The 25,475-nt window shown below is 44.9% G+C and overlaps 2 protein-coding genes across 3 annotated transcripts in view; both read right to left on the bottom strand.

Annotated features, from left to right (window-relative positions):
* LOC310658888 (tyrosine 3-monooxygenase-like) lies at positions 1-19,638 on the bottom strand. Its single transcript, XM_083401286.1, has 12 exons — positions 19,356-19,638; positions 18,101-18,275; positions 16,135-16,223; positions 14,419-14,486; positions 13,992-14,042; positions 10,349-10,494; positions 8,426-8,561; positions 6,993-7,062; positions 5,558-5,614; positions 4,693-4,788; positions 1,433-1,566; positions 1-722 (listed from the first exon to the last, which is right to left on the bottom strand). The coding sequence occupies exons 1-12, from the start codon at positions 19,485-19,487 to the stop codon at positions 563-565; spliced, it is 1,314 nt and encodes a 437-aa protein (XP_083257412.1). The 5' UTR covers positions 19,488-19,638; the 3' UTR covers positions 1-562.
* A 4,777-nt stretch (positions 19,639-24,415) lies between these two features.
* PAH (phenylalanine hydroxylase) overlaps positions 24,416-25,475 on the bottom strand; it is a 38,383-nt gene continuing 37,323 nt past the window's right edge. For both annotated transcript variants that reach the window (XM_083401285.1, XM_083401284.1), the window contains exon 14: positions 24,416-25,139. The gene's annotated coding sequence lies outside the window, so the exon portion shown is untranslated. The remainder of the gene's footprint in view (positions 25,140-25,475) is intronic.

The following is a 25,475-nucleotide window of genomic DNA, read 5'->3' as shown; positions in this document are numbered from 1 at the left end:
ATTGGCAATCTTAACACTCAGGGGACTCTCCCCACCCTGTTTATCACTTTCACAAGCCATGTTTTATTGCAGATTGACTACTAAGAATACGCAGATAGCACTGTGGGTTAAACCACAGAGCCTAGGGCTTGCCGATCAGAAGGTCAGCGGTTTGAATCCCCACAATGGGGGAGCTCCTGTTGCTTAGTCCCTGCTCCTGCCAACCTAGCAGTTCGAAAGCACATCAAAGTGCAAGTAGATAAATAGGTACCACTCCGGCAAGAAGGTAAACAGCGTTTCCGTGCGCTGCTCTGGTTTGCCAGAAGTGGCTTAGTCATGCTGGCCACATAACCCGGAAGCTGTACACCGACTCCCTTGGCCAATAAAGCGAGATGAGCACCAAAACCCCAGAGTTGGTCACAACTGGACCTAAATGGTATGGGGTCCCTTTACCTTTACCTTACTAAGAATACTAACTAATACATTTTCTCTTTGACCGGAAACTGTCAACGACTACAAATGCACTGTAAATCACATTTCTCTAAATAGTATCTTATAACTGTGATAGCTTAGGCCAACTGTTTTACGAAAGCTTTTCAAAGGCATGGCAGAGAGTTTTCAGTTCTTCTTTCAAGTGGGTAACAATTTCCTTCACTTTCTGCGGTGAGTCAAGAACCTCAACATTGCAGGTAAAGGGATTATAATGAAGAGTAAAAGGTTTCTTGATCTTAACGGTGTATTTTCTGTAGAGGGGAAAAAATTGATCAAAAGATGAGTTTTTACGTTTTTACAAGTGCATGCCTTTTTTAGGGTCTGGAGAAAAGTGTGTTCTTTTCCAGTTTTATGATTGGCACCACTGGAAAATTAAATAGAGCAGGGTCACATAAATAAACTGTGGCCTTAATGTTTACCAAGTAAAAGTTTTGTATGGAGATGATCCTTCCAACTGTTGGTGCATCCCCTGGAGAGATCCCCATATAACACAGCTCAAGACCTCAAGCTCTTAAGGACCGCCTCTTGTCATCTGAGCTCCTTTTCTATGCCCTTCCCTCCATAAGAAGTCCAAAGGGTGACAACACAAGAACAGGCCCTTTCTGTGGTGGCTTCTCATTTGTCGAATGCTCTCCCCAGAGAGGCTCGCCTGGCTTATTTTCCTTATTATCCTCCCAGAGGAAAAAGAATTGACTTCTTTGGCATGCAGAAAACTAGGAAATAAGACCCCCCAAGAGATGGCATAGTTGTCAGTGCTGTGAAATAAGGGGTGCTGCTTTGTCCCTGTGTGCCCTCACTCCACAACACACACATGCCAAGTTAAGAATTCCGAAAGGACAACAACACCTTCTGAGGTCTGTGCATGACTCCATGTTCCCATCAAAGGTGTTCTGAAGGCCAAATCATCCTCACTTGGCGATGGGCTATATCTGCTTTGAATGAGTGCCATTGCCATACTTACTGGAGCTGAGACTTCATGTCTTCAAAGTGTTCTGCTACAAAGTAGACGGGCTGGAAGGACTGGTCCTGGTAAGGCTGGACAGCCATTGCATCTGTGTCAAAGGGTTTGTACTGTGGCTTCTTTGACAAAGCATACTATTAGTAAAGGAAAGTGACAGTGTTCATGTTCAGAAATGTCACAGATGTAGGCTTAGAATGCAAGGAGGGGGCAGCAACCAAGGCAAAAAAATAAGTGGATTTGGGAAGGAAGGAAGGAAGGAAGGAAGGAAGGAATCTATGGGGCTTCAAAGGGGTGTGTGTGACAATGTTTAACTTTAGTAAAGCGGGGAGAGTTGTCCCTTCCCAACAAATATAAGTGTTTCCCACACCTTCAATCACATGACCAGTTCACCTGGATTATTTAACCTTTGGAGACAATTTCATATCTACACTTCAAGTTTGTATATTTCTAATGATGAATGAACTCCTCATTGTGTGGCTTGGGACTGGGATGAGCAAAATGTTTTCTCCCTAAAGTGGAAATAATTTCTGCTTTTCCTTTTCTTTACAAAAAAAAGCTCAGTTCTTAAATTGGATTAGTGGTGCTGTCAATGAATTAGTTGTGCTACCAATGTTGTCATCATGGGTGCAAAGGGATGTGACCAACTCCCTTCCCCAAGCCCCCCTATTCCTGTCAAGAACTGCTTAACTCTGCTTCTTGTTCTCTTCCCCTTAACTAAGCCAAAGGCAGTAGGTCACTAGCTGCAGGTCTCGGGGGCTCTGGGGAACTGCATTTCCCAGGGTCCCCGGTGCCTGGGATACTGTGGCTGCCATGTCCTTAGAAGCCAAGGAAGCCTCACGCAGAAGCCTCCAGAGAGCCCTTCCATTGCTACTGCCCTGCCGCTACCCTGTGGGTTTGGAGGAAAGAAAGGAAAGGGGGTTAGTGATAGGTAGGGAGAAGGGCTGCCTGGCAGTACAGTGGTACCTCAGGTTACAGACGCTTCAGGTTACAGACACTTCAGGTTACAGACTCCACTAACCCAGAAATAGTACATCGGGTTAAGAACTTTGTTTCAGGATGAGAACAGAAATCGTGCGGCAGCAGGAGGCCCCATCAGCTAAAGGGGCACCTCAGGTTAAGAACAGTTTCAGGTTAAGAACGGACCTCCAGAACAAATTAAATTCTTAACCTGAGCTACCACTGTAATGATAAGGACAAATCTCAACATGATCTTGCATTTGGGTAAAACTCTGCTCTTTGTATTCTAAATCACCCAAGCTCTTTATTTGCCTTTACCTCTACTTGCCATTTCTTCCAAAGATGGTGTAAGAACTAGAGGAGAAAAAACAGCTTTGACCCAAAGGACACAATTTTTTTTTTAAAGGGGACCCAAGACTCTAGTTGCTTGATTAGCAGTGCACTGTATGTGGGAGATTCCTGTGAGAGTCCTCGTTCAATCTAAACCAGATGCATCAGTAAAAACATGCAGATATATTGTGTTTCAGGCCTTGGGAAAGCCAGCTGAAAGGATTCAGAACCTCAGGCGTGAGTTTTCAAGCAGAGCCCTTCCTTCTTTGCTGTGGGAAGTTCTGCTTTAAAATGATCAGATGACCCGAGGTGACCTGTAGGGAGCTAAGGGAGCCCTGTTTTTCTGCAAACGAAGCATGCCAAGGGGTGAGCTCTGCCAATTGTGAAGTATGGGCCATTACATTTTACTGTACGTAGGCTAGACTCCAGCCGGGGTGTTAACATGAAATTCATTTGATTTAATGCAGAACAGCTGACTCAGGGTCTCGGGTGCATTCTATAGCTCAGAAAACGTAAGGTTGGCCAGCAGGCAAACTCTTTCATGCTAGTTGGGGATTTGAATATCATCGCATAGATCTCACCTCCTATTTTGAAAGGCAAAGCTAGCTTTCTAGGCCAAGTGATGGTTGAAAAATAGGGTTGAAGTTTGCCTTAAGGATTCGGCTACAAAACCAAAACAAGAGCTGTCAATTAAAAGCACATGGTATCCACTGCTTAAAAAAAAATACATATTTTGAAAGCCATCTTTTGATAGCTTTGCAGAGACATAATTACATAGTGAGTAGATTGCTGGACCAGAAAGGTGCTCAGACTTCCACAGGGTGAGTCCAAATTTGAAGAGGGTATTAGCAGGGCACACATATACCGTCATGTGATAGACAAAAATCCCATGACTGCAGTCATGGAGCAGGAATTCTAACAGTTACTGCCCCCCTCTGCATATTTCAGCAGGTGGCTGTTCTTTACACTGCGCAGGGAGTTGGTGGGTTGGCTTACCAAGTGAGCGCCAGACTCTGCCATTATAATTGCCCACAATGCCCCAGAGCAACATAACATCATTCTGGGGCATTTTGGGCAATTGCAGTGGCAGCTGCCTAGCATTTTTATGAGATGATGTTGGACCCTGGAAGCCACGGTCCACGTTCAGGGCAAGCAAAACAAGCAGCAAAGAAAAGTGTGGAAATAGAGGTTGTAAAGCCTTTAAAATGTGCCTTTCCACTGAATCCCAAAATGCCCCGGTGTTGCAGTACTCAGCAGGAGGATGGAGACAAAACTAGAATTAGTTGGCTCTGGCTTCCATTGGTTCTGACTCTGCTTATCATTGACTCTGACTCCACCTCCTGTTGGCTTGCCTTTCTGCTCTATCAGTTCCAATGGTCACCACTCACCACTGTGCGTTTCCGTCTACAGTGTTGGGCCCTGGTGCAGGAAAGCAGCACTGCCATCAGAAATGATTGGGGCACCCTAATCAGTATTGGCATTCCGCCGGCTTTTGAAGACACACCTGCTTGGATCAGCATTCCCCTGGAACATCACCTTCTGATCTTATTGTTTTAATTGTTTTAAACTATTTTAGGGTTATAGTTTTTAGAATTAGGGATGTTTTGATGTAGTAGTGGAACTGTTTTAATGTGCTTTTTAAAGAATGTATAGGTTTTATAATTGATTTTATAGTTGCAAACTGTTTAGAAGCCATTTTGGCTTGTAAACAGTATATAAATGTAATAGAAACAACAGTTGAGGGGGGGGGGAACACACACGCCACAGCAATGTTTTCAATATCCTGACCTCATCATTTTATTACCCTCTGCTGGTGACTTGGTAGCTTCACCATTTATTAGAAACATGAGGGACAGATTCATTTTAAAATGAAGCACATGAACATTAGGCGTAATGCTGCCCTCTAGTGATGTCAGCTTGTAAGTTTATCTAATGTTAAAATAATACCTGGAGAGAGGGGGAAACAAACTTACCATCAGCTCCCCATAGGAGGACAGGAGACCTGCTCCATAGGCTTTAATAGTTCCATTTTGTTTGCAGAGTCCAAACTCAACAGTAAACCAGTAGAGCTGGTAAATACAAAGAGGAATGGGGTAGACTATGATAACTCCTCTGAGAAGTCCCAGCCCCACCAGGTTATCCTGTGATTGTATGTAGTCACTATGTCCCTGGAAATACACCGCATTAGGTTGCAAATTTATTTATCTGCGTTAACGTTGCTCCTCAAAGGCAGCTGCCTGCTGGCGACCATTTTGATTTCCCCACAATGTCAAACAAAATGGTGGCTGTTGAGGCCAACAAAACTTAGTCCTTTGGGGTGGGGAAGTTGAGGGTAAGCATCTGCTAGACCCACCTTGGGTTCTGTTTCTCATGCTAGAAGACAGGTAGCCAATGCTGTGCCCTCCATATCTTGTTGGACTACAATTCCCATCATCCCTGACCATTGGCCGTGCTGGCTGGGGCTGATGGGAGTTGGAATCCAAGAATACTCAGAGGGCAACACATTGGCTACCCCTGTGCTGGAATGTGATTATATCACATTGAAAGAATCACACAAACTTTGTGTGCACAAATCAGGATGCCATCTGGGTTTGTTTGGGAATAATTTTGTGTGTGTGTGTGTGTGTGTGTGTGTAATCTCCATGAAGAGGATGCAATTTGCGTTTTCTACCTCAAGACACCCAAATGTCCTGACATTAAAAAAACAAAATAAATAAAAATAAAAATAAAAACCAACCACTGAGCATTTTCTAGGGGAGGTTGAAATAGCTTATATTTTGAGCCTTTTGTATTATACCTGCAGTATGAAAATACATAAATATATATATATATACTCACTGTTGACAGTTTTTCTATATCAGCATCAGATGCTCCTAGAGAAGCTAATCCAATATCCTAGATCAAGGATCAATATATTTATTGAAAGGCTGGTTTATGAGAACATACAGTCCTTTTCTGTGAATTATTATTACACTGAAGGTACGATCCTTAGCTTAAGGACAAACATCTGTGTAGTTTTGTATGCCTGTAATTTCCCCCAGTTTAATCTAGTATATCATGTAGGTTAATAATAATAACAATAAATTGAGAGCTAATGCTGCATATTTGGATTATAGTTTAGCCAAGTGTGTACGATACAGGGAAGCATAACACATAAATTTCTAGTATGAAATAGTCTTTCCTGGTCCACACCCATGTGATTTGAGACACATCTGGCAACATCAGTGCAAAACTAGGAACCAGATCGCTTGCACTTAAAAAGTGATGTAATCCAACCATGCTCAGCTGAACACAGAATAGAAAAAACTTGACCCATATCCACCTTAATGAAACCTAGCAAAATTATGTCATGTGGAGTGCCATCATTACCATTTGTCCATTCTCAAGGAGGAAGTAATGCTGTTGCTAGTACAACTCTGACACTACATGAAGCAACGGTTTTGGGGTTTTTTTAGGTAAAATAAAGGCCATCTATAACCCTCTGCCACATATCTATCAGATGAATCCCCAACCTATTTCCCCCCCCCCCTTTAAATTGCCATGCCCCTGAAGAGCACAGACAATTCCAGGATGCCTTTTCTGGCTCATCCAACCCCTGAAACCCTTGGGAAAGGCTGGATCAAATAATTTAGCCCCCTACTATCTGGCATAAATAATTGGGAGTTGAACTGTACACTCAGGGTTGAACTGAGCTTTTCGGCCAGACCAAGGAATTGTGCAGCCTCCTCACACTTGAGGTTTAGCGCTCTCCAGACCCTGTTCCATAAAAATAGGTCTAATATCTACATTGTTCCCTTCTTTTCAAGTCTTGGAGGCTACTGCATGCCATCCCTCCTATATAATACATCCCACCTGAGTGAAGCCTGTAACTCATTCTGCTTTGGGTGGGTGGAATTAGGTAGCGAGTCCAGTGGTTTCCTATCTGGCATAAATGATTCTACAGAACAGAGGTCGTTCCTGACCATTGGCCGTGTTGGCAAGCACTGAAAGGATCTGGGGTGCACCTACATTTGGAGGACCCCAAGTTCCCTGCTCTCTAGATTGAGGACAATCCTATATAGGAGACTCCTGTATATCAGACTATTTGTCCACCTGGCCCAGTGTTATCTACTCTGACTTGCTGAGGCTCTGCAAAGTCTCAGACTTTCCTTGTTGTTTGCTTCCTGTTCCTTTTGACTGGAGATACCTGGGACAGGTGACTTCCTGCATATAAAACATGTGCCCTTCCACCAAGCCACGACACCTTTCCCTGTCAGAACAACAGAAGCGTTACCTGAGAAAACTGGGCAAATTCTTTGTCAGCTAACATGGGAACGTGGCCCAGCAGTTCGTGACAGCAATCACTGTGAAAACGAAAACATGTGCTGTTTTTTTTAAGAGTCCTAAGATGTGTCCCTTGCGTCTACCTGACAATCCTTGGTGTGGCGTTTGCCCTCCTAGGTGGGTCATAAGGAAAGGGTTAAATGAGTGTGAAGTGATTGGCCAGTGGGAATCCAAGGGGAGGAGTTAGAGTTGGAGTTGTTGGAAAGTCAGTTGGGAGTTGGAGAAGGAAGAGGGAGGATAAGTCTGTGGGTTGGTTGAGTTTTGTTGTGAGAGAAAGAGAGAGAAACTGTTAGGAGGAGTCAGATAGACAGTTGGGATAATTGTTGTTGTTTAGTCATTCATTCGTGTCCGACTCTTCGTGACCCCATGGACCAGAGCACGCCAGGCACTCCTGTCTTCCACTGCCACCCGCAGTTTGGTCAGACTCATGTTTGTAGCTTTGAGAACACTGTCTAACCATCTCGTCCTCTGTCGTCCCCTTCTCCTTGTGCCCTCCATCTTAGAAATTATTAGGAAGGTATAGGCGGGTATAGAAACTAAGGATAAGAAACTGACAAGAAAAATTAACTGAAACCATAAACTTGTTCATGCTTATAAAATAAGCTTGATTATTTGTTTTAATGTTAACAACTGTCTGGACTCAGTGTGTACCCGAGAGAAACGGGTTGGTGGCAGCCGGAAAGTGATCATAGTGGTGGCACAGGGATCAATAGACTGTCAAACGTCCGGGGACCCTGTGTGATCACCACACTTGGATTGCCACATCTCAATCCAGAGAATGTACCTAAGATGCCTCTTTAAACTCCACACCACAGCAGGCGATAGTGAAAGTGGCTTTAGTGGACTGTTCCTTTCTTAGTCCTCTTGAAGAAAGAAAGAAAGAAAGAAAGAAAGAAATTGGGGGAGGGGACTGCATGTGATCAATGCCAAGTGAAGTTTGAACCTCAGACACATTTATACAACTTCTAACGAAACAGGAATTTGGCATCTCAAATGCTGATGTTGGATCCTGATCTCAAGATTTGAAAGCCAGTGGAACGTAATAAAATACGGATGGTGGGCGGGGTGGGAGGTGGGGAGAGATGGATAATAGAAGTTACTGTGTGGCCAGAGAAGGGTGTTGCGTGTGAACAGATCATAATAGATTGATGCTGACAGTCAAAACTATTCTCATGCCAAACGGAGTGAGAATCTTGAAGACTTCCTATAACCTTTTCCTGCTCCCAGCAGCTCTCTGAGAAATAGAGTCCTCACAACCCCCAATCCTAGCAGAACAGAAATATTGTGCTATATGGAAGCACTGAACCAGCTTCTACAGAGCCACTGCTGGCCTCCCTGGCCACTACCTGAGAATGACTACATGATCACCCAACTCCTACTCACGGTTCTGGGGAATGCATTGGAGAAGATGAGTGCCTGATGTATTGGGTTGTCTGAAAGACACGGAATGCCAGGCTAGCAAGGAAATCCCGAGCCGACAGAAGCCCTGCAGCTGGCCTCAGCTTGAAGCCAGTTCTTTCTGCAAGGAAAATTAAAGGAGGAGTAAAATTCGGAATAGGGTTGTGGTGGAAATAGGCATTTGTTTATTTATTGCATTCAAGTCACTACTCAGTTTTCATGAATGCCATCATGCCATGGAAACATTTCTTTAGCTTCCTCTGACAAGGCTCTCCACTCTAGCTGTGGAATGCTTAGCTCATGCGTTCTTCTCACTAAATGCTTCTGTAACCTTTGCAAGCAACTTGCAAAATTGTGTAATATAAAATTGTAACTACAACAACACACACACACGACACACAGTCGCGTTCTTAAACATGGATATCTCAAGAGTTGATGGGGTGGGGTAGAGGAAGGGAGAAGGATTTAGTAAGAAGAGTAACTTGTAAAAACTTTTCCTTGTGATTTATGGCTCTCCAATAAAAGTTGGGCTGCAATAAAGAATAGGGGAGGTGGGCAGGGGGCTCACTTGGACTGAATGCTTAACATCTCCTGGAAACCCAAAGAGAGTTGAAAGGAAATTCATGACCAGTTGCCCTAAAGGAACTTACAGGAACAAATTTCTACTCTTAGCCTCCAAATACAGCTACATAAAATTGTTTTCCCTTTTTGGCTATAGGTTTTCGTTCCTTGGAATAAAATCATGTCTAGTATCTGGATAGATGCATTCCAGAAACACAATATTCTCTCTCTCTCTTTAATGACTTGGAAAGCCATCCTTCAGTTTTGTACCAAGGTAGTACAAAACCAGTTGCCATATTGTGTATCGAGGCCCCGTGACCACCCTGTTCCCCAAGGTATAAATAACTAGACACCATACAGCATATTGGTTTGGGATCAAATAAGGCCACAACTTTATTGGTTACACATGTGAGGTTTGGCCATAGGCATTGTGGTAAGCAACTGCACACGTTACTCCCGCTCATACGCTAGGAGTGTTTCTAAGGGTGAAGCTGGTGGGAGGGATGCCCTATGACCTACGTCAAATTGGGGCATCCCTCAAGCGGTCCCTGTTGGAGGAGTGGTATGGCCCTAGCTTCCATCTGGGCATTGGGCAGGAGCCACTCCTTCCAGAGCCCTTTAACAGGATACCCTTACCCGTGGAGGGGCAAATGGAGGCTACAACCTCCCCTCCAGCCAAGACTATGTTTACTCAATGCCTATCCTCCATACAAAGTTGTGACGATTGCTATGAGGTAGGCGAAAACCCAAATGGTGGTGCCAATTAGCCAAGTGGGGGAAATTCCTGCCCGGCCCCTGAAAAATTAGGCAATCGACATTGTCCATAGCAAGCTTGAACCATCCATGAAAAACCCTAATCTGAGGGACGGAGGGTGGGAGAACTGGCACAGCTACAGGAAGACCATAAGGCCATGCTGGCCAGGCATTTAAACTTCCCCTGGGCACAGCACCAAGGGCTGCAATTGGTCGGTTGGTCCTGTGCCCAAGGGAACACCCACTAACTCCTGCTGCCATTGGCCCATTTGGCTGCAGGAATACGTTCTGGCCTGTGATAGGTCAGTTTGCCAGGAAGGCCTGGGGCCCCCCCACAAAGCTGCCCACCCGAAAAGGGAGCGAATGGACTTTTAGGGTGATGCATGGAAACCAGTTGCCATATTTTAGGAGGCGGAGGATGTGATAGGTGAACTCATCCCACCTCAGTTTTGGATTTGGCTCTGAAATGGGCTTGAGCCAATTCTGAACGATTGTTGGGTGTGCCCCATTACAACCCCCCGTTTCCGGATTTCACTTCTGCCACTCATAAGAACACCCTTACTTGGCAGCAGTCCTAGTGCCATACCTCCTTACCTGTTAGAAAAGCAGAGACATCCTGCAGCTGAGGGATATGGTCTGCTTGATACCCACAGTATTTTTCCAGCTGATGAAAGGCCTCCAGATATTGGTGACAGGCATGAGTGGGATAAAGACTGCTTAGCTTCTGGTAGACTTCTCTCCTGAAAACAATAGCGGTGTTAGCTTACAATGGACCTCTTTGCAAACAGCATATTTTGAATGATACACCACACACATAAGTCACACTTTTCTCATAACAGCGACAGGGCTGCGGGGCATGTGGACATCATGTGCACATGTTGCGGGGCATGCACACACGGTGTGGTGACATTGTGTGGCCCTGGGCCCCCTCAGCTCCTGAGGCAAGGCAATGTGCCTGCCCCCTGAATGCAGGAATCTCAGCATCCATGACAGATGGCCACCCAAACTCTGCTTAAAAACCTCCAAGGAAGGAGAAGCCACCTCCTTCTGAGGGATTCCATTCTACTGTTGAACAGCTCTTACTGTCAAAAAAGTTCTTACTGATGTTTAATTGGAATCTCCTTTCTTGTAATTTGAAGCCATTGGTTTGGGTCTTACCCTCCAGAGCAGGATATTACTCCATCTTCCACGTGGCAGCCCCTAAGATATTTGAAGGTGGCTGTCATATCTCCTTTCACTCTCCTCTTTTCCAGGCTAAACATACCCAGCTCCCTCAACCATTCTTCATACGGCTTGGTTTCCAGTCCCTTGATCATCTTGATTGCCCTCCAGGATCCATGGGGGCACCAAATGGACATGTACTGGACATCTGCTACTGGTATTTCATGGTGTTCACCACAGTGAACACTAATATGTACGTGGAAAATGATTTGCCATGTAAAGCAGATAGGAGGAACCTGTTGCACTCCAGATATTGTTGGACTCCAACTCTATCAGCCCCAGCGAGCAGGGCCAGCAGTCAGGGATGATTAAAGTAACTGTCTTTAAAGAGAAGAAAAATGTTTAGTTGTTGGAAAGAGAGCATGTAATAATCATGCAATGGCATGGAGCCTTGTGGAAGTAGGTTTTTATTCAGCTCTGGGGCTCTCACACATTTGTAAACATTGTTTTATGAAAATTGAGGTCATTCTTGGAAATGCTGACTAAGCCAATAACCTTTTCCTGTTTGAGTATTGTATTTCTCTCTCTCTCTCTCTCAGCGCTCAAGTGTTGATATGAAGGGTGAAATTCAGCATCACATAATGGTTGCCCCTATTTTCAATAAATATCAAGACTAGGGTGCAGTTTAAGTTAAAGAATGAGAAACAAAAGACATCAGCTTCCAGTGGTGGCTATTGTTAGTACTGTTTTTAAAAACCCCAAAAAGCTTTATGAGCTTTAGACCACTTCCACAATCAGTCAGGAAAAGTTCAGAAGAGCAAGAAACCAGACTTGTGCTTCCTACACAGCATGATATTTGGTCCATTATTCTGTCCTATTTCTTCTTATCAAAAGCAGGGGTGAATAATCTGTTTCAATTCAAGAACTGCATTCGCTTCTGGGCAACCATGCCAGTGGTGCGCAGGGCGAGAGGCCACAGTGGGGAAAGGCCCTGCAGGGTGTAGGGTAACCCAACATCATCTAAGCCTCCCTGTGAGGAAATCACAATGATTTCTGATTTTGACACATCATCAATGGTCCCTGGGGACATCCTGTCATGGCTAGTGGTCTTGAATTTCTCTAAAACTCTTTCAAAGCCACCCATGTTGGTGGCCTCATGCAAGTGATCCCGGGAGTAGTGCAGTTACATAATTAGACTCCAGACTAACTGTGGTGCCTTCGTGGTGCTTTGGTGTCCTCCAGATCTTTAGACTACAGCTCTCATCAGCTCCAGCTAGCATGGCAATGGTTAGGGATGATGGGCATTGTAGTCCAAAACATCTGGAGGGCATATATATATGCGAGTCTTGAGAGTATATATATATATGCGAGTCTTGAGAGTCTCGTGGACTGCAAGAAGATCAAACGCATCCATTCTTAAGGAAATCAGCCCTGAGTGCTCACTGGAAGGACAGATCGTGAAGCTGAGGCTCCAATACTTTGGCCACCTCATGAGAAGAGAAGACTCCCTGGAAAAGACCCTGATGTTGGGAAAGATGGAGGGCACAAGGAGAAGGGGATGACAGAGGACGAGATGGTTGGACAGTGTTCTCGAAGCTACCAGCATGAGTTTGACTAAACTGCAGGAGGCAGTGGAAGACAGAAGTGCCTGGCATGCTTTGGTCCTTGGGGTCACAAAGAGTCAGACACGATTAAACGACTAAACAACAACTATATATATATATGTGTGTGTGTGTGTGTGTGTCTATAATATTTTATTAATGTTTTCTTGGTTTACAAAGGTATGTGCAATGTCTCTTTTTTCAAGTTACATTTTCCATAGGTCAGTTTCATTTGTTGAGACATTAGGGTTACATTAGGAAGAAAAAAAGGGAGAAGAGGTGGAGGGGGCCATGGAGGGTGGGGTTGGGGTCGGGAGGCGATATTTCTATTTTGCTTAATGTATGTGTGGGTTTTTGTGTCAGCGTCGTTTGTGCAGGTTCTCTTTGGTGTTCGCTTGTGTTCCTTTGGTGGTGAGAGAAGTTGGGGTTGGCCTAGGGTGCGGTTTCTTGTTTGTGATTGGCTGTGGTGAACTTTGTTTTCGTGTGTGAGTGGGGTGTGTGTGTGTTTTTGAATCAGGTTAGCCATATTGATTCATATGCTGTTGGTGGATTCTTGTTGTTGTCTTGTTGGGCTGTGTATGTGATGAAGGAGAGCCATACCGGGGTGAAGGCATCTTCTTCTATTTGTCGCCGTGTCAGTTTCAGTTTATCGGTTGATTTTTCTAGTAAGGCTGTTTCCCATACTATTTGGTACCATTGGTCCATGCTTACTCTTGACAGGTCTCTCCAGTGTCTGGCTATGATGTTTCTGGTTGCTGAGAGTAGGTGGGTTATGAAGGGCATTATATTGACTGCTGTCAGCTCTAGACTGACGGCTCATCCTTTTGTGCTGCGTCTTTAGGCACAGGTCTGGGATTTCTGAGTCTGGGTGTGACCCAGTGTGTTTTTTTTCCTGCTGCTGCTGCTGCTGCTTTCCCTGGGGAAAACTGCAAGCTCCGCCCCACATAATCAATCAGATGATGCATTGCACACACACCATTTGAATGGGAATGCCCATCAACTTTGCGGAGGCCTGGCCCCCTCTAATATTTTATTGTGGGGGCTGAAGCCCCCACAGCCCCTAGGAGTTGATGACTTTGACTTACTACAATACCACCCTCCATCGAGAAATGGAAATAAGCAGCAGCATCATATTCCCCCAAAACCTTGGAATAAGAGGCATGTCCTAACCTGGGACCCAAAGGATGTTCCTGTCAGTATCAAGCAGGCAGCCTCACTGGGATAGGTATTCTATAAAAAGGGGCCACCACTCAAAAGGCCCTCTCCCTTGTATGAATCTCTCGTTGATGGGGCGCCTGGAGAGGGGCCTCCACTTCCAATGTTGGAATCGGATGTGGCGTGTTGCATATGGGTCGAGGTACCACTATTATTTTCCATGCCAGAGAATGGAAAGGTGGGAAGGAGCCATTTTACATTCTCACCTTCCCCCACATGTTCTATGGTTTTTGTGGGCCATTGTGACACCAGACACTTACCATGTAGCCGTTTCCTGGGCTGTGTACTCAACTCTTGGCAATGGGTCACCCCTGTAAAAGAGCACATGTGATTAGAAATCCCTTATAGGAGATACCAAGGATCTTCTAGAAAGTGTCCCTAAGGCCTATTGTTTGTTGATCAGGGACAGAGCTACCAACTTGAATAAAATATTGGTGGGCCTAGGTAAGCCGCACACCAGATAATTTTAATATATGTTATTATGATTGATAATATAAGCCAAAATATTCCTAAAAATAACTACAGACATTCACTATCTTTTAGAAGTTCTCCCTTGTCTTCCTGTTTTCCAACAGAGGAGGCTACAGAAGTCTGCAGAAAACTATACTACAACTGCATGAATGTGTGAGCGGTGAAGAAAAATGAGAGAATGGTTTTTGCTTTTGTTTTGTTTTATTGTGCACTTACTGTCTGAAATTGAAGGCCAGGTCAGCAATAAAAGCCCTTCGCTTTCTGTATTCAGCATCGGTGTATCCCTAAAAAGGGATTAAGAGACAACACTTCACTGCAGTAAGTAGAATAGCCAAAAAATATAATATAATGAGATCCAAATTCTTAGCATATGAATGTAGTTCTGACAATGAGAGCCTGTCTAAATTCAGTTTACCTGGCCTAGGAGGGCAAAGATCTAGCAAGGCTCTGACAAACCCCAGCTGCAAAGGTTGCAGTCAAACACACCACCCAGGGAATAAGCTTCAGTGAACATTGTGGGACTTTCCTCCAACTAAACATTATAGGATTGCACAGAAAGACTGCTAAGGCACCTACAATATTTTTTCACATGTTTTAATGGCCATTTTTAATTGTATTTTTGTTAGCTTGCTAATGCAGATATAAAAATATTTCTGAAATGTGTTTGATATTTTATTTATGTTTAGGACTCTGTTCATGTTGTATTTTTATGCTGACCATTTATTTACGGTTCTGGCAAGTGCTTTGGAACACACAGCATATAATTAAGCTGGAGGAGGAGGAGGAGGAGGAGGAGGAAGTGAATTTTGAAATGCAAACCTGTAGTGCAAAAATTCTGATTTAAAATTTAGGGTGGTGGCTCTCGAGCATCCTTGCAAAATGGAGTTTAATGGAGACATGGTGAATAATCATCACAGTTCCTAGTGATAAGACAAACTGAAAATGTCCAAAGGATTGAGCAAGTGAATTAGTTTCAGTTTCAAGTTTTTGCTATATGCTTGTTCCTGATTAATTAATTAATGCATGCAGACAGCATCATCAATGTACAGGGTGCTTTATAGAGTCACCCTTCCTCTCAAAGATGCATGATGTGTCTGGGAGGGGGGAATCAATGAATAAATCAATGATTAAAAATGTGTGTGTATATAAAAAAGGTAAAGGGACCCCTGACCATTAGGTTCAGTCATGGCCGACTCTGGGGTTGTGGCACTCATCTCGCTTTATTGGCCGAGGGAGCCGGCGTACAGCTTCCGGGTCATGTGGCCAGCATGACTAAGCCACTTCTGACAAACCAGGGCAGCGCACGGAAACGCCGTTTACCTTCCTGCCAGAGCGGTATCTATTTATCTACTTGCACTTTGATGTCCTTTCAAACTGCTAGGTTGGCAGGAGCAGGGACCGAGCAACGGGAGCTCACCCCGTTGCGGGGATTTGAACCGCCGACCTTCTGATCGGCAAGTCCTAAGCTCTGTGGTTTAACCCACAGCGCCACCCGCCTCCCTGTGTGTATATATACATATACCTAAGTCATTCTGTTTCCATCTACAGTAACCACCAAGTACCCACTCCCTTTTATTCTCCAAAGCCTCAGTGAACAAGTGCATCTTCAACTGGTACCCAAACGTCAACACTGAGGGGGGCCAATGCCAATCCATAAAACTGTAGAGTTGGAAGGGACCCCAAGAGTCATCTATACCAACCCTCTGCAATGCAGGAATCACAGCCAAAGCAGCCCTGGCAGGTCCAAGTGGAGCAAATTCCACAATTGCAATTCCTTTGCTGGAAGGAACTTAACAGTCTACATTTCAGCAATGGTTGAGATAATAAAGAAAGACTTTGCAGAAGAGGGCAAACGAAGTCCAGTTAGACCTGCAAACCATAGAGTTCATGAACTGGGCAGCACTCAGTTACCACCAGGTCTAAACAACTCACCGGATGGTCATGGTCCAGATCAGGGTCAAATTTGGTGATCAGATGATGGCAGTTGTCAAGGTCTCGTATTTTCTTTGGGAACCACGGTGCTGCAGCCGAGGGTATAAACCACAGATTGTGAGTACATAAAGGGCCGTCTTAAGCACATCCAGCGCTGTGGTGCAAAGATCCCTCCAGCCCCCCCTTTCCCAGAGTAGTTGACCTTTTTTAAGGGGGGGGGACCCCAAAGTTTTTGACCTTTTTTAGGAAAGGTTCCCTAGAGTTGTTGACCCTTTTTTTGAGAACTGACACCACACTTACACATTATCTCCAACAAGCCCTTAGAACAAAATGAAATGAAAAGGCAGAAGAAAATCTAATGAAGTCCACAATTCCAAAGCAAGACTCATTCAAGACTCAGCAGTTCTTCTAATTCATCCTCATGATTCAAATCACCACATATCAAAAAGTTAAAGCAGTCACCAGTTTGTTGTTCTTTAAATAAATTAATAAAGACACAGACAATGAAGTTCCCAGCCAATTTGTGTTTAAGTACAAAGTGGACGTTTTCAAATATTGTGGAGGGTGGGGTGGGGGGTGTGTAAAGCAGTGACATCCTGAACCTAGAAAGGACCCAAAACTTGGGTCACAAAGGCTGCGGCCCTAACTGCACTTACCTGAGAGTAAGCCCTGCTGAATCTAATAGGACCTTACTTCTGAGTAGACAGTAGGACTGCAGCAAGAAACACAGTTGGGAATTAGGGCTTTCTGTTTTAAGTATCAGCCAGAAGAAAATGTAATATTGGAGATCAGGGAGAAAGGAATATGAATAGATTGGGGGGAGGGGACTGACGAGAGACCAAAAACCACAGGTAGCAAGACAAGGCAGACTTTCTGGGGAGCAAGTCTCACACACAGTTGCTTGGGGCGAGGACTGCAGAGGGACCATAGTTGGGTTGTGCGTGTGTGTTTTTCAGAAAAACGTAGAATTGGAAGGGACCCTGCGGGTCATCTAGCCCAACCCCCTGCAAGGCTTTTTAGCTTGCATTGATCTTTTTTTTTTTTTTTTTTAGTTGGATAGGCAATTAACAGGCTTGTTTCACAAATAAGGGAGAAGGAGGGTTGCTGGCTTGGTTTGGTTTGCCTTTGTTCTAGTTTTTAGCATGTGCTTAGTACCGTAGTTTCAGGCTGTGAGCAGCCCTGATATCTATGGGTGGAGGGCCCTGCAAACAGGGCAGCAAACCCAGTGTGGAGGCTCCTCAGCCGGAGGAAGAAAGGGGGCAAGTCAGGGGGCACCTCTCTTCTTCTTCTTCTTCTTCTTCTTCTTCTTCTTCTTCCTCCTCCTTCCTTCCTTCCTCCTCCTCCTTGCGCTCTGCTTCCCCCACCATCACCCGCCTCCCTCTTCCCACAGGGTGAGTGACAGAGAAAGAGAGCGCTATACGCCAGCCAGCCATATAGTTGGCCGGGCGCAGCTTCCATCCTAAGCCTCTGCAGGGATCGCTCTCCTCCTGCAGAGGCTTGGGAGGCAAGCTGCACTCCTGCCAGCCATATGGCTGGGAGTTGCAGCTGGCAGGTGCAGGGAAAGGGGAGGCCACCAGCAAGGCCGCACCGCTCACTGGGGTGCCCCTGAGAGGCCAGCGCCCTGCCGCAAGGCGTCAGTAAGCCCAATAGGAAAGACACCTCTGAGTACATGATACCTACATCATGTGGGGGTTGAACAAGAGCTGGAGTCGCTCCAGCTCATATAATTTAGATGGAACACCCCAGATACACCTGTGGAACACCCCAGATTTGCTGGCCAGGGATGATCACTCCTGGAGGGGTGAAGGATTCCCATAACCAAGACTTCAGCAATCATAAAACAGGCTTAGTTATTTTTGGTATTACAGCTTAATAAACCCTTATGAATATTGCACTAGTGATTAAAAAAAAAAATGTTTATGTGTCTATATGGAAAAGTGAGGCAGAAGCCCAACAGATTGCTTACCTCTTTCTTCTTGGTTGGCTTTCACATCCTCCGCCACCCTCTTTAAGGAATTAGTGAGGCTGCTGACCTCGCAGTTAGGAACTTCACATCTCACGAAAAATTCAAGGTCATCTGCAGTGTTTCTAGATACTTTCGCTGGTCTGCTTTCAAGGTGATAGATTTTAGTATCGAACACCTGTAAAAGGCAGTCCTACATAAGCATATATTGTGTGTGTGTGTGTGTGTGTGTGTGTCCAATTGCAATGCACAGGGTTGTTCACAAAAGTAACACGCAAATCAACAAAAGTAGCAAGCAAATAAAAGTAATAAAATACGAATTCGACTTCCCCTCCTTCGCAGCTCAACTGACTGCCGTGAGCAATCTGGAATCAAACCTTTTGTTTAACTGGAAACTGTGCTACACAAACTTACACATCTCTACTTGGGAAGTTAAGTCGCATTGCATTTGAGTAAGATTGGTGCCCATTTAAGTGCACATAGAATTGCAGCTCTAACAAAAGCAGCATTAAAAGTATGGCCACTAGCCCTAATGGCCATGTTCCGCATCCACTGTCAGAGGCAGTAAGCCTCAGAGTACCAGTTGTAGGGCACCACCAGTGGGGTGAGGGCTGTAGCTCTCGGCTCCCAGAGGTACCTGGCTGGCCACTGTGTGGGTACTGGAAAAGATGGGTCCTCCTTGGACTGGTCCAGCAGGAATCTTCTTATGTTATTGAGGCTCATATGCAAATATTCCTCTACCGCAATCAATTGGCAGGGCATGTTGTTAATTATCTCCACATCATCTCTTCATCACCCTGCTCCAAATTAACATTTGATGCACAGTTTTGGGCAAACGTGCTGGGAGTTTACTCATAAAAAAATTAATTAAGTTGGTGATGATCACTGAAAACTAATACGCTGCCCCCTACAGAGATTTATTTATTATCTTTCCATTGCTAGGATCTTAAAAACATTTTCATTGCTTTCTATTGCAAAAAAGGAAATCAATATCAAAATAAGCCTCGCAAACCTGTATATAAAGCCCTTTTTTAAAAAGAAAGAAAGAAATCAGAGTCTTGTAGGATGAAAAGAGGCAAGGGTGCAAATCCGCGCTCAGCTATGAAGGCCACCTCGTGACTCGATTAAGGTGAGGCCATCTCGTGACTCGATTAAGGTGAGGCTGATAAGGTGAGCCAATCTCACCTTAACAGGGCAGGCTAAAAATGGGGACGAATAAAACTCTCAAGCTCCTTATCAATGTGATAAAGAGATGTACCTCGAACACTTTGGCCGCCCTAGAAATGCCAGCTTTTCTCCCGTTGCGGAGGGCGAAGGTGAGGGTCAGTGTGGCTTTTCCCGCAGCCTCTCTATCCCGCGCAGAAGGTTCTTTCTTGGTCGACGGCTCCATCCTGGAGGGCAGATCCTCGTCTAGGTTCGTGCGGGTCTGCCGGGGAAGAGGTCTTGCCTCAGCCTTTTAGTCGAGGCAAAGCAGTCTTGGCTCTTTCTGGGAGGAGGCGGAGAGCCCACCTCGCCTTCCAGGAATGGCGGCAGCAGCGCCTTTACGCACCTGGCTCAGCTCGGCAAGCAATCGAGGAGCTGTTCGTGGGGAGAGGGAAATCTGCCCACGATGGCTGGGGACTTGTCCTCCAGCACTTGAGACGTGGGCTCATGTAACCCAGAAGGGCGAGAGACGGCGGAGTCTCGGCTCACGTGTGGCCCGTCCCACCAGGAGAATTGTAGGGGGGACCAACTTGGGAAGGTACTCCAAGCAGCGCCTTAATAATAATTATCATTCAAAGCAGGGCGAGTTCCCCCCTCGAATGGATATTTCGACCTTACCGATTGGTGAGCTTTATGCTCGCTTTAATGTTGACGGGTGTTAAATTGCTAAAATGTCTGTTAAATTGTGCATTGTTGGGGTTTCTCTTTAGTTATTGGTTCTAGCCAGATGGGCAGGGTATAAATAAATTATTATGATTATGATTATGATTATGATTATGATCATCATCACCACCACCACCACCATAGATTTGTATTAGGTCTCCTTGTTGTACAACAGTTTAGGGTTTTTTTGGTTTTAAAAAACGCCCTGAGCACAGATATATTTCCTGGAAAATGGGGGATATAAATAAATGGATTATTGACTGGTATGTATGTGTTATTAAAAGTGCTTATAACCCGCCCTCCATCTGTACAGATTACCTATTCAGAGCATAAGATAAGGAAGATCAGTCGAATTATAAAATACGACAAAGAGCTACAAGTATGGAGGTTTGGTTATAGACTCCGGCTAGGATTTGGGTTCAAATCACAACTCAGCTATGAAGCTCATTGAGTGGCCAGTGGCCAGTTTGTGTCTCTCCTCCTAGTCTACTTGTGAGGATAAAATGGGGAAGAAGGAGAACCACGTGCGTCTCTTGGCTATAGATGTAACGATATAGATTTAGGTAGTGTTTTGTTGCAGTGTGTTCCGTTGATTTTATGTCATGCTTTATGTTCAAGGGACTGATAAACTGAATAGAAAATAATTAATTGGTCGATTCGTGTATAAAGCCCGTCAAACTAAACAGGCATCTGAAAACAACGGAGTCCGTTAAACTATGATAAACCTCTGAACCTCCAAGGTCCACACACGCACCCTACACTCGGTATGGATCTGCAATTGTGTGTTGCCTTGTGAGGAAGAAAGTCCGGCTTGGATGGCAGCTGCGCTTTTGCGAAATGTTTTGTACTGCATTGGTCGCTCACCTGACGTGGGAGAGAGGTAAGCCGCCTTGAGTCCCTATCAGGGAAAAAGGCGGGGTATAAATAAATATAATCAGTTCGCATCCGTCTCGGGAGACAACGGAGGGGAAGAAGAAGAAGAAGAAGAAGAAGAAGAAGAAGAAGAAGAAGAAGAAGAAGAAGAAGAAGAAGAAGAAGAAGAAGAAGAAGAAGAAGAAGAAGAAGAAGAAGAAGAAGAAGAAGAAGAAGAAGAAGAAGAAGAAGAAGAAGAAGAAGAAGAAGAAGAAGAAGAAGAAGAAGAAGAAGAAGAAGAAGAAAGGGAAGGCAGATTTCCTGGCCACTGAAAAATAAAGATATGCTCTCCAAGGTACCGCCAATAAGACAGAAGGCGCTTCTTCTAGCGCCAAGTGCCCCCAAACAAACACCATACGTATTTAGGGAAAATATAAATGACTTCTGCTGCTGCTGCTGTCGGACTTTATTATCCTGATTTTTGGAAAATCAGTGGCTGGAACGATAATACTGGATGTGAGAGAAGGAGGCTGATGGCTAAAGATGGGAGGGCTAAAAAAAATAAAAATCCGTCCTTTATTTTAAAATCTTCTCACTTGAAACCCAACCACAAACGAAAGGTTTGCGGTGTAAAAACGGACTGAAATATATTAGCTCCGTTTAGCTCAATGCGTTTGGCTAGAGAGCGGGGCAGCAGCGGAGTTATTCCCTGTTTTGTTCTGTTTAAAAGCTGTTCATCCTGTCCTCCCAACTTCGTTCTTTCTTAACTTTGTGAAGAAATGGACAATGAAATCGTGTGTGTGTGTGTGAATCATAGAGTTGGAAGGGATGCCGAGGGTCATCGAGCCGAACCCCCTGTAATGCAATAGCAATGCGACGTAGATACGGATAGCAATCAGTGTGGATGCTTCTTCCTTAGACAATTCCTGTCCGAGGTGCTGAAACTGCCTCCTAAAAACCCAGTAAAGATTCATGCCAAGCTGGTATATATTCCAGCTACCCCGATGTGTAGTTTTCCTCTCGTGACCGGTTGTTAACCTCTGGGATCAAGCAGGATGGAGTCACTCTGAAAAATCTTTTTTTTTATTATCTATTTATCATATTTTTAAGCTATATAGGCTATAAGCTCGGGATGGGCAAATATATCACCAGCGGGATATAAATGCCTCCAACTGGGGCTGACTCGAAGACAGAATGAAAGTATTGGGGGGGGGGTTGTTTTTTGTCTGTCCTACTACTAAAAAGACAAAAAAAAAATAAAGCTAAATGGCGTGGGAGGGGGAATTTAGAGGGCTGGACTAGGATCTGAGAGATCAGGGTTCGAATTCCCACGCAGCCATGAAGCGCATAGATGACTTAAGGCCGGTCACTGTTGTTCAGCCTAACCTACCTCACGGGGTCGTTGTGAAGATAAAGTGGGGAGGGGGAGAAGCGTGAATGCCGCATTGAGCTTCTTCGAGGATGGGGGGGGGTGTATAAATGTAGTGCATATATAAGAGTTAGCGACGAGACTCCTTTAGCTGAAATGTAAGAGGGTTTTTTTAGTTCAACCCTACTGCTTTGTTGGTGATAAAATCAGCCACTTAGAACTCAGGCACGATGTAGCTGGTCATTTTTAGCAGAAAAGCTATGGAAAGAATCGGTGACATTTTGTCTTTTTTTAAAAAAGTAAGCTGAGTTTATTTTGAAAGCTAGATAGTGGGGGCAGAGACGGAGACAAAGCGATATGCTGTTTTTAGAAGACGTCAGTTCCAAATTAAACAAACAAACAAAAACCCCGATGGTATATTTTTATTTCTTGCAGTGGTGTGCATTATTTTATTCCTATCGAGATCTGCTTCGGTGATCCTTGACAGTGAGGTTTTATGTCGTGAAAATAACAATAAAATACAATAAAAACAGCTATCAGTCTCATCTTCACAGAGTGCGATCTGTGGGCAACTAAAATAGTAATTGTGGAATACAGCCATCATGGATAATGTTAGATGTTATAGCATGCGCGCCTCCGATATTTTTTTAACGAAACTCAGAACGCTTAGACGTGGGGTGGGGTTGTTTTTGTTTTTTACTGTTGATTTTATTGCTTATTGTTGACTTTTCCTTGGATATTGTCTATGTTTTTATTATGGTGAGAACTGCTTTGGTATTCCTTTTGTAAGTGAAAAGTGATATAAAAATCGTTTAAACTAAATGGATGAAATAAGGGAGAGCCCAGCATTGGGAAGGTGATTCCCGCAATGAAATCGGTACGCACGTCACAGATCAAAAGACCGAGGAAGGATCTTCTATCGCAGAATCTTAAATTCCATGCCTGCACCGGCGAGGCTCCAGATCCTGAGGTTTTGGGGAAAGTGGCCATTTCCACCAGAGACCAGAGTTGGTCCCGGAAATCCAAGTAAACTGCAGTCCTGAAGTGCGAATTATCGCGTCTCCCAAACCATCTAATGAACTAAGCGTTTCTTTGAATCCCTGGTCCTCCCAGACTTCTGCTTGAATTTTGCTGCAATAGCCTTGTCCCCCGAGATATAATATAGCTGATCTTTTCGGATATCCCCAAGCTTTCGCTCAAATCAAGACTTCCTCAATGTCTTTTGTCTTCCGTACTACAGCTTTGCACACCAGGGGCGCGGATCGACCCAAGTTCAGCACCACCATGTCCCGGGAATTTCCACGGAAGGAGCTCCTAGTAAGTGGGTTGCAGCTCAACAGGACCATGTCTACTTAGAAGTCAGTCCCATTGAGTTCAGTAGGGCTTACTCCCAGGTAGGCACCCATAGGGTGCTCTCCGTCTCTTTAAAGCCTTTGATGTAAGCTGGATCCTGCCCAGTGAACTCTGTTCCATTTCCGCGAGCGCGCGCACACGCCTGGGCTTTGAGTCCCCTCGATAGCTACGATTACTCACTGCAAATGTATTATGCAAATAGGGAGGAAAATATTTTCCAACAACATCAAAGCGTTGCCTCCCCCTCAGCTGTGGAATCGTCATAATACTCCCCGGTGCTCAGTTTTTAGCTCTGAAGAGGCCGTTTAAAAGAACAACTGGAAACTGATTTTAGGCGCAGAGGCTGTTCCTCTGACCCCCTGGTAGGGGGACGTTGGTGGCTGTTCAGGAGAGACCTGCTCGCCCCACTGAGCTCAGATCTCTTTGGCTTCCGCTGTGCTTTCTTGGCTAGGGAGAATCCAAGGGAAGCAGCTGCCCAAAGAGTGATATGTGCAGGGTTTTACAAAATCATGGAATGATTGGAAGGGACCACGAGGGTCATCTAGTCCAACCCCTTGTAACGCAGGAATCTTGGGTGCATGGGTGCAGCCAGGATTTATGTTGGGGGCAGGCTTCATGTTGGGGGGGGCAGAACCTCAGTTAGTGAAGTATTTTTCTTGATTTACTTGATTTAAGGGGGGCTGCTGCGCTACACCCATGCTTTAATGCTTCTTCATCTCCAACAACTCATTCATGGAGAGAGACTATTTGCACTGCCCCTCTGGGAGGATCCTGGCATCCAATGAAATGTTGACATGTGGGGGTGTTAATGTAGAAGAGTCTGAGACAGCACAAAAAGGAACTGAACAGGAAGAGCAAACCATCTCTAATGTATCGTGGGTTTTTAAAAATTGTAATTTATTGATGGTTCAAAATCACATAATCAGCTTTAGCATATCATTGCAAACAGCTTTAAACGATGATATAAACAAACAAACAAACAAGAATGCCAAGCAATTAAAAATGAAAAAGCTGAGAGAAATAAAAGTTGCAGGTGAGGCTATAGCTGTGCATTACCTAGCAATTTATTGATTGTCATTTCAAAGAAGAAAAATAAACTGCATGAAGCTGCGTACAGGTTAAGGACACAAGAAGAGCCTGCTGAGTCGGGACAAAAGCCCATTTAGTCCTGCATCCTGCTCTCACTCTGGCTGAGCAGATGCCCTTAGAAGGCCCACAGACAGGTCATGAGCGCAACAGTGCTCTGCCCACATGTGATTCCCTGGCATTCACAGGCATCCTGGCTCTGAAGGTGGACAGCGGAAAATAAATTTGGAGAACAGCCCCCGCCATGCTTTGCGTGTGAACTCCTGGATGAAGATGGGCGGCACCCTAAACAACAAAACAAAGGACTTTGGGCAGGATATGTCTGGGCCTTCACTGCCAAAAGATCCACTTGAATTCCCAGCTGTGTTTCTACCCAAGACTTTAATGTATAAATCAGATTGGTCCATAGGGAAGGCACAAGTTATAAGATGCAGTAGGTACGGTACATAAGAGGTATAGCATGACTAAGTGCATGCTAGGATGCTGATGATCCAACAAGCAACATGCCCTCTGCAACTTCCTTCTGAAGAGCAGAGTGGATGCAGCTGTTAGTGTGGCAAGTGGCCAGAGACCTGGGAGTGGGGAAGCAAACAGGTTTTCCTTCCAATTGGTTGAGTCTGTGAAGTTTGCCGGTGCCAGCTCAACATCTGATCTACTCTCAGTTGCCTCCCCCGAAGCAGGGGGACCCTCACTCCTAGGAGGAGGCACCAGGGGTGGCCCCACAGCAGAAGATATCTGGCTATAGATACCACTCTTGGGTGGAGCAACGCTTCTGGAAACCAGTCACTGGAAACCATGAAGGGAGAGTGTTCTTTTGCTTGAATTCTAGTTCTAGCCTTCCCACGGGCATCT

Source organism: Podarcis tiliguerta (genome assembly GCF_965153285.1).
Source record: "Podarcis tiliguerta genome assembly, chromosome: 10".
In the NCBI taxonomy this organism is placed as follows: domain Eukaryota; kingdom Metazoa; phylum Chordata; class Lepidosauria; order Squamata; family Lacertidae; genus Podarcis; species Podarcis tiliguerta.
Note: the sequence above shows the minus strand (reverse complement) of the source record. Positions and strands in the feature narration are given on the sequence as shown.

Bases quoted from the DNA above. Each gene is read 5' to 3' on its own strand.
- LOC310658888 (XM_083401286.1), bottom strand. From the start codon at position 19,487: ATGGAGCCGTCGACCAAGAAAGAACCTTCTGCGCGGGATAGAGAGGCT. The intron at 8,562-10,348 runs GTAAGGAGGTAT...TTTTCCTTGCAG, and splicing joins TGTCTCTGCTTTTCTAACAG to AAAGAACTGGCTTCAAGCTG. The intron at 4,789-5,557 runs GTGAGTATATAT...TGTATTTACCAG, and splicing joins ATATAGAAAAACTGTCAACA to CTCTACTGGTTTACTGTTGA.